Source organism: Triticum urartu, chromosome 5A, assembly GCF_056163025.1.
Source record: "Triticum urartu cultivar PI428250 chromosome 5A, HENAU_Tu73, whole genome shotgun sequence".
Lineage (NCBI taxonomy): Eukaryota > Viridiplantae > Streptophyta > Magnoliopsida > Poales > Poaceae > Triticum > Triticum urartu.
Genome location: NC_141877.1, coordinates 101,940,039 through 101,949,368, shown reverse-complemented (window position 1 = coordinate 101,949,368; position 9,330 = coordinate 101,940,039). Strand labels below are relative to the sequence as shown.

Here is a 9,330-nt window from a genome sequence, read left to right as displayed (position 1 = left end):
GAAGCACTAGAGCAAGTCCATAGCTCATAAAAGATGTAAGTGAAGCATAGAGAGCAATTCTAACAAGTCATGACATAATTTTGGCTCTCCCAAATAGGTGTGTCCAGCAAGGGATCAAGACTTAAAAAACAAAATAAAACAAGCAAAGACTCATATCATACAAGACGCTCCCAGCAAAACGCATAGTATGTGACGAATAAAAATATAGCTTCGAGTAAAATACCGATGGTTGTTAGAAGAAAGAGGGATGCCACTCGGGGGCATCCCCAAGCTTAGTTGGTTGCTCATTTTTGGATAATAGCTTGGGATGCCGGGGCATCCCCAAGCTTAGGCTCTTCTATTCCTTATTCCTTCATCCATCGTAAGATAACCCAAAACTTGAAAACTTCAATCACACAGAACTCAACAAAACCTTTGTGAGATCCGTTAGTATAAGAAAATAAATCACTACAAGTGTTGTATCAAACCAATTCATATTTTTGTTCTTGCATTATATGTACTGTATTCCAACTTTTCTATGGCAAAAACTCAACAAAGAAAACCATAGAGCCATCAAAATAAGCACACAACGCAAAGAAAACAGAATCTGTTAAAACAGAACAGTCTGTAGCAATCTGACTATTTTAAATACTTCTGTAACTCCAAAAATTCTGAACAATTAGGTTGAAACAGGGTCCTTTTCATCGGGAGGGGTGTGGCGTACCGCAAAACGGGACTCCACGGGCTACTGTTCATCGCCACCGTGGAATGCCTCCACGGGCTACTGTTCATCCACCGTCGACCTCCTCCAGCCTCCACCTGCGACTGTTCTTCCATGGCGTCTCCCTCTTGCCTCCACCGCTCCTCCACCGGCTACTATTCAACCAGCCCTCTCCACGAGGTCCTGTTCAACCACCCCTCCATGGGCTACTGTTCATCCAGCCCTCCACCGGCTACTGTTCAACCAGCCCTCCACCGGCTACTGTTCAACCAGCCCTCCATGGGGTCCTGTTCATCCAGCCCTCCACGGTGTCCTGTTCATCCACCCCCATCCGGCTCGATCGGGGTCCTGTTCATCCAGCGGCAATGGCCTCTACTACCACAGGGTCCTGTTCATCCAACCCCCCATCGGGAAATATTCATCCAACCCCCAACAGCGCTTACTGTTCATCAAGAGGCAGCAGGTGGCTTCAGTTAGCAGCAGTCGGAATCGCTCGATCGGGTTCAGTTAACAGCTAGATCGATCGATCGCCCGGGTTCAGTAACGCGTAACCTGCAGTGCAATTTCTCGGGTTCAGTAGGCGAATGCCTCGCTCGGGTTCAGTTAGAGCCCAACGCCTCGCACCCACACGCGTACGTGTATGAGAGAAACGCGCATCGCTCAGCCCCCGACCACCCACCGTAACCGGGAACTCCCCGATATTTTCCTCGCCCTCGCTTCTACCATGATTTTTTCCATCATGGACGGCCCAAAGAATGTCATGCAGCTGCGTCTCCGGCCTGCCCAGGATGAAAAGCCCATTTTCTGTCATGATTTTTTGTCATAGAAGTAGGATCCCACCACATCTATGACGATACCGGGTTTTGTCACAATCATCGTCATAGAAGTGTCATAAGCATGACAGGAAAAAAAATCGTTCGGCCCAAAATGTCACAGATGTGTCTTTTCTTGTAGTGTTTGTTCAAACCTAAACCGTAATTATTTTAAAGCACCTATTCACCCCCCCCTCTAGGCGACATCCATGATTTTTCACTGGACAACCCAGACATATGAGTTGGAAATGGGTCCAGCTGTATGGCATTTTTCTATTCGGACCCTGTTCGAATTGTTCACTTGAGAAACTAGGGAAGAGAGTCCGCTGGAGATGCTCTTACGTGCAGTAAGCTCTCATTTCTTCCAAATTATCACGGGAAATATACCCTTCTCTTCCAAGAGTATCTTCAACAAATCCCTTTCACCTATAAAGAACGGTAGAGGGAGTTGGGCCAAAAAAAGCTCCAACGAGTTCAATAAATGTGATTTTTAGGGGGTCCCGTATAATCCAGGCCAACTTCCACTCTGTGTAGGGGAAAATGGCATTTCCGTATAACTATCACAACCACCAAGCCGCCACCGCATGGCCGCTTGCCCGCTTGATGCTGTTGACCACTACCAACCATTAATTGATGTCGCCTTCTACCCTCGCCATTCAGCACCGTTGCTCGCACACTGTTGCCACCGTACCACAGCGAGATTTGTTCACCATCGCTTCACACACACACAGAGAGAGAGAGAGGAGGGGAGACAAAAAGAAAATATAGGTTATAGGGGATGATGTATAAAGGATGTGATAAAGCACCTCCTTGTAGTTCTTATCTAAATTACATGAAAATCCCATATAATTATTTTGAGGGGAGTTTTTATGTGGTTTAGTTTGAGATGCTCTAACCCGCACTCTTGTTCTCTCCTTCGTTCTTCCGCCTCCCGAGAGCATCTCCAAGAACATATAGTTTGAGAAAAATTTAGAACACTAAAAAATGTTATTTGGGGCACCAAAAAAATGTCCATCTCGAACAATTGTTCTAAAATAGGACACCACTGCTCCAATAGCTGCCCTAAAATAGGGCACCCAGTCACATATTTCTTCTTCACAATTGCATGTGTATTGAAACAAAACATTAACTATTGGTAGAATTTAAACTTTGCAAGATCACCACACACATAATGAACAACATATCAAATTGAACCTCGAATCCACATATCAAATTCAAATGCAAACCATAAGCATAGTGCATCACCAACACATTTTTTTGCATAATAAAGATAAAAGTACATAGAACATAGTCTCTCGAGTTTCATCTCCTCTATTGACACTTGTGTTCCCATTGCCTCCATGGCTTGGAACACTGGTCTCATTGCCACCATTGGTTTCATTGTCTTCATTGTCATCCATGCCTCCTCCCATCCCACCACTCATAGCACCACCCATGCCTCCTCCCATGGCACCCACAACACCATCCATGCCACCTCCCATGGCACCCATCAATCCACCCATGCCATCCATGAATCCTTCTATGCCACCTCCCATGGTGCCATGAATCCTCCTGTGCCTTCTCCCATACTACCATTGGTTACTTGCTTCCAACGGCCGCATCAACGTCAATTTCTTCCATGTCACAAATAGTAATTTGTTTCTATCTTCTTGGTAGTTTGGCAACTTCCTTCGGAGTTGCATCAACAAAACCCTCCTCATCCATGTCAAGATTGGGTTCCTCCCATTGTGTGTCATATTCTTGAGAGGGGGTACCTTGAGAAATAAAATCTTGAGTGCACCACCGCCACAGCTGGAGCGGTCATGGTCACACCGTTCGTCTTTTCGGCTGTGACGAGGCAGCCAACGATGGATCCCGCGGTGTCCGCTTCACGTCGCCGCGCCGGTGGCTTCGGCCGGGCCTTTCGAGTGACTGTGTGGTTTGGCCCATCCCCTCCGACTATGGCGGCAGCGCGTGGGGGCGCAAAAACGACGCGGTGGGCAAGGGGCTTGGAGGCGGCCACGACGACGACAATGAGAGGGGGAAGTTCTGCAGCGTGACGACAGCGGGGTCGGCGATTGCATAGGAGGCAGCCGCTTGGGTGTTGTATATTTGCAGTCAAGTGGTTGTAATTTAGGACTGTCCAAATTTGTGTCCAAATTTATATAGCGTAGTTATTTGAGCACTGTTTTTTGTTCTAAAACCCCTAAGAAAGGGTTATTTTTCCTGCTGCCTGTCCCGTAGGTGCGCCACTCCCCGCCGCCGCTGGAGCTCTGGTCGCCCCGGCACCGCCTGCCTGCACGCCACCGCCACCCCCCCCCCCCCCCCCCCCCCCCCCCCTGCTGCAAGGACGACGAAGGCGCCTCAGCCCTTTCTGCTGCCAGCCCCCGTGACCTTGACGGCCTCTTTTCCTAGGTTTGTTCATCCCTTTGACTGATGTAATTCCCCATACTGCAAATCTTCTCTTGTCATGGCCAATAGAGATAATAATTCCTGATTTTCCTTTCTTGATTTCCTACAGCTGTACATTTGATAAATAGTGGATGCCTAATTTCACGATTTTAATTTGCTTCCAGTTTTGGAGTTCGCCTGGTTAATTTGTGTAGGCTTTTCCGTAATACACTTGCTCTCACATTTTCAGTTATGGCAACCAAAAATACCTCTTACCTTCAGTACTCATGTGGCATGCTTTACCTTACACATTATCACCTGCACAGGCATTCCTTTGCCTCTATGCAATGAAGTGATGCGTAGACTGAATAATGAATGATACATGGTATAGATGTAAGTGGCGCATACAGTGAAGAATTCATGTTAGTAAGCTATTTAGCAGATGCATATGAGCTGGCAGTTGTTGTGCTTCAGAATACTTTGCTATGACTGATTTTTAGTGTGGTGCTAGCTTTTACTGTTTGTTTCTGTCCACCGGTGCAGGTAGTCTTGGTAATTGTGAGAAGCTTAATGTGGTATGGGGCATTAGTGAAGAATGATACACATCCAGTTCTGCTCAGGTATACATTTTGTTTCCCAGCTTCTGTTATTATTTTTTCGGTTCCCCTATGAATCGTTCAACTGGTGGTTGTTCCAACAAAAGAGTTAATCTTTATCCACATAAAACTTATGCCTTTTATTCACATAAACAATTTATGATGGTGGTCTGGTTTCTAGGCTCGATTGTTTCTTATAAGATGGTTGTGCACTACAATATTTCAGTATGGTTTCTTCTGCTGTTACAAGCTTTTGCATGTCCCTCTTAGCCTTTTGCTTTCCTGTATATTACTTTGTTTTGGCAGTGAACTACCTAAGAGATAAGGATGCCGAATTTGCTTCGAGCAACTACTATGAATTTAAGAGCTTTCTTGACTGCAGGCCGTGGGCATGACAATAGGTGTGATTGGCAGTCTGACTGCTACACAGAGCAAACATGTTGTCTGAATAGGTTCAGATTTGAGCAAATCAGCTATAACCTGTATGGTGTTTAGATTTGTTATGGTAAGATTTGAGCAAATCAGTGATAGTCTGCTTGAATTTCAGATTTGTTAATGCAAGTTTGCCTCCTCCCAGCAGACACCATTTTGTGCATACAAGATCAACTTCATTTGCCTCACTATTGTGAATGTACTTGAATATATTTGTTAGAGCATTGTGTTAGTACATTATGTGGGCAAGAGAGTTAATTTTTAGACACCTTTTCTTCCCTTTATAGTGAACCGATGCCACTGAGATTTTGTAAGCTTAGAGCCTCGCTGTGGCTGCTGGGTGGGTCTTCGGGCTGAACAGTGGGTTTGTGGGAGGATGCTTGTTGATATATGAATAGTCCTCCATTCCATACCGGTGTCCGACTCGCATTGACCATCCCCCAACAAAAAAAAGATAGAATACAGAAATACGCACACGCCAGCCTCCCTAAAATCGCATGTGGAGGACGTGGCTATAGCTGGGCGCAGCAGAGCCCTCTGTTCCGTCTAGTAATGAATTGATTTGTGGCTAATGTGCAAAATTTTGGTGTGGAAAATGTCTGACATCATCATAGAGTTAAATGTAATTTTGTTCTTAATTTTTGTAATTGAACTAAACTATTCAAGATACTATCGTTATAAAGAACAATCTGTACTTCAGTTTCTGTTATTTGAACTACTATATTTCAAACTGCAGTGGATTATTTTTTGTTAATCGGCATACCTTGGCTTAAAATCCTAGCTCTGCCCCCATGTGCAAGTGATGATACATATCATTCTGTGATTGATGTGTGCAGAACTTGATATGCACTGATGGAAGCTGCAAGGAGTGAAGGGGATGAGCTGATTGCGGATTATGTTGATTGCCTCATGTCCTTGGACACCAATGCTCAGTCTGTGCAGAACGACAATCTGATTCTCGGAGATCCAGTCATAGAAGCAGGAATAGCTGCTTCGGTTGGTGGTATTACGGAGCAGAATGCCATGAAAGATTTTGTACCTCCAGAGGACCCTAAAGAGCCATTGCTAGGTATGACATTTGAATCTGATGAAGCAGCAAAGACTTTCTACAATGAGTATGCCAGGCACCTTGGATTTCCCTTCCGTGTTGGTAGGTCTCGCCGTTCGAAAGGTGCAGAGGAGGTTGTCGTCATGAGGAGGTTTGTTTGCTCAAGGGAAGGCATGTACAGAAAGAAGAATCCATCATCAGATGAGGCTACAAAGAAGCGTGAGAGGATGTCTATGCGGGAAGGTTGCAATGCTATGATGGAGGTGGTCAGAGAATCAAACCATTGGGTTGTTTCCAAGCTTGACACAGCTCACAATCATAACCTTGGCACCTGTAGTAGAGTTGGGTATCTTCGTGACAGAGGTCTGCTTGATGCCTCCAATAAGATCACTATGATGGGCTCAGATGGAGTGCCCTTTCTGAGGCAGAATATTCTTGGGGAAGGCGGAGACGCTCAAGGTCTTCTTGATTATTTGAAGAAGATGCAAGGCAACGACCCTGCTTTCTTCCATGCCATACAGGTCGACAAGAATAGCTGTCTAATGAATGTTTTCTGGGCCGATGCTAGAGCTAAACTTGCTTATCAGCATTTTGGGGATGCTGTTACATTTGACACAACATACAAAAAGAACAAGTATATGATGCCCTTTGTTACCTTTTCAGGAGTCAATCATCATCTTCAGCGTGTTATATTTGGATGTGCATTGCTTATGGAAGATACTGAATGCTCATTTGTTTGGCTATTTGAAACATGGCTGGCAGCAATGAGTGGGAAGGCACCATGTTCACTAGTTACCGACCAAAATCGGGCCATGAAAGCTGCAATTGGAAGGGTTTTTCCGCATACCTGTCACCGCTTCTGCAAGTGGCACATTTTGAGTAGAACCAAACAGAAGTTAGCTCATACATACTCAGAGCATCCTACTTTAATAGATGAGTTAGAAAGCTGTGTTATTGAGTCTGAAACAATCAACACATTCGAAACAGCGTGGATGTCAATCATTGATACTTATGATTTAAGAAATAATACATGGCTTCAAGCAATGTACAATATCCGCCAAAAATGGGTTCCTTTGTACCTGATGGATACATTCTGTGCAGAAATATCTAAAGCGCAGAAGTTAGAAACCATGAATGATTTCTACAAGAAGTATTTTAGTACGAAGGTGACACTGGAAGTTTTTCTAACCCAATTTGATTTGAGCATAGAAAACCATTATGAGGAAGAAGCAAAAGCAGATATGGACACTTCTTTAAATTTGGTGACGACAAAGACTGCATCACCAATGGAAAAGCAGGCAGCACGTACCTACACCAAAGCAGTCTTTAGTAGATTTCAGGAAGAATTTACAGAGTCTTTGGCATATATTATTCAGAAAACTAAAGATGGCTGCATAAGTGAATACAACGTCATGAAAGATGAAAATTCATCAGATACATTCTGTGTGACCTACAATGCCTCCAATAAGATGGCAAAATGTAGTTGCAAATACTTTGAGTTCTCGGGTATTTTATGCCGTCATATTCTAGGAGTATTCATAATAGTTGATCCACATTTACTTCCACCTGATTACTATTTGAAGCGTTGGACAAGGAAGGCCAGAGACTGTGGTTTATTAGAATACAACTGCGATAACCATCAAGATGATGCTTGTCAGTCCATTACAAGCCGTTACGATGTTCTATGTGCTGATGCCATCAGATATGCTGAGAAAGGATCTGGATCAGAGACAGTGTACAAAGCAGCAAAAGATATCTTACAGAAGGCATATGAAGAGATTATTGTTTATGAAAGAAATCCAACGAGGGTATCACAAAGGGATGCTATAAACATCAATGAGGATGTCATGGTTGATGATAGCATGACTGATCAGTCTTTGCCTGATTCCAGACAGAAGGTATGCCTAATGTTAAATATTATAAAATTTTCATGAGAATCATATTCTTAAAGCAGTTAATTATGCGAGCAAAGTTGGTAGTTGGTACTAGTGGTTATTGTTTTTGCTTGGTTGATCAGAGTGAGTCCTGGAGTACTTTTATGGCTTTATGTCAATTACTAAATGCTATGTAATTCCTAATTGAAATGATTCAAAACAGGAGTTGGACCATATTTAAACTTTTTGAGATGAACATAGTATTGCTCGTTGAAACTTGCTGCTCTCAGTTTTTTCTTTTCTGACTGAAAATATGAGATGAAAAAAAAAATGCTATTTCCGATTTACATTTATCCAAAGTTTTCTTATCAGAGGGAAGCTATGCAACAACACTGCATTTTGTTTGCCTTTTCAGGTGACTAATCTGCTTGGCCAGTTTCTTGTCTCCTCTTGGTCTCCCTGAATGTATTTTCTATTTACTGCTGGGGATTGCAGTTATCTGCAATGATACACTGTTAATTAGTTTGGTGGAGAATAGCATCTGACCCTCTCAAGATGAAGAGTGCTCCTGGGGATGGTAAATGAAAATGAATAAATGATTATTAGCACAGAATTGATGCTGCAGCAATATGGTTTGAATTTGATTCAGAAGAGCCTCTCAGATTGTCAACATTCTTCTTTAAGGTCGGCGCACCTATTGCCTAGGAGACTCGTGTGAAGATTATGGCTGGTGGCACTGTTCAAACTAGGTAAGCAGTAAGAATTAAACCAGTGCGGCCCGTGGCAATACAATGCTACTGGTGTCCATTACATAGTTCTTTTTTGCACTTTGGCTTGTAATGACTTTGTGGCGGTTAATGTAAATCGACGGGGGGAGGTGAAAACTGAAAACAATGCTATATATTTGTAACATGGAAACTGTATGAGAGGTCAGTTGCTTGTGCATGCGTACTTGCAGAAGCAGTACTTGCAATTTATGAGAGTCAAGAAGTAAAAATCTTTTATTTTAGGAGATTCCCTTTTATTTCAAAAAAGAACTTACGCCTAGTCTAAATTCAGTTAATAACAAATATTATAGCTGATTCTTGATATTATATAATCATGGGGTTTGTTCTCTTTGCGGATTCTGGTCCTGCATAGCATGACAGCAGTGCAACGAGGATTACATTACATAATGTACATGCATCATGGCAACATCATGCTTGATTGTTGAGCAAATACTGACGGGCATGGCAAAAGCATGTCACTCACAACTCCTGAATGGCCACCACATAGTTTTTGCATGGCTACATCACATGCATGAAGTTAACAGGAAGATGAAAACAGTGCTATATATGTGGAGTCCTATTACCACTGCTCCATGGATGCAACTAGCCTCATATTATCATTTCATTTTGTGGGATGTGTCAGGTGCAAATTCATATTTAGTAGCTGGAATATTGGAGGGAAACAAAGATGTAGGTAGAGCACCCATGTATTTTATGCAGTGGGAGAAGCT

The 9,330-nt window shown here is 43.2% G+C and overlaps 1 protein-coding gene across 3 annotated transcripts; it reads left to right on the top strand.

Annotated features, from left to right (window-relative positions):
* The first annotated feature begins 3,777 nt into the window (after positions 1-3,777).
* Positions 3,778-8,844, top strand: LOC125508085 (protein FAR1-RELATED SEQUENCE 5). Of its 3 annotated transcripts, none has more exons than XM_048672667.2 (5): positions 3,778-3,906; positions 4,426-4,502; positions 4,861-4,983; positions 5,747-7,856; positions 8,248-8,844. In XM_048672667.2, the coding sequence occupies exons 4-5, from the start codon at positions 5,763-5,765 to the stop codon at positions 8,293-8,295; spliced, it is 2,142 nt and encodes a 713-aa protein (XP_048528624.1). In that variant the 5' UTR covers positions 3,778-3,906; positions 4,426-4,502; positions 4,861-4,983; positions 5,747-5,762; the 3' UTR covers positions 8,296-8,844. The 3 variants fall into 3 exon arrangements, with proteins under 3 accessions (XP_048528624.1, XP_087381729.1, XP_048528626.1); XM_087525603.1 differs by having other exon boundaries at positions 4,785-4,983; XM_048672669.2 differs by lacking the exon at positions 4,861-4,983.
* The last annotated feature ends 486 nt before the right edge of the window (positions 8,845-9,330 follow it).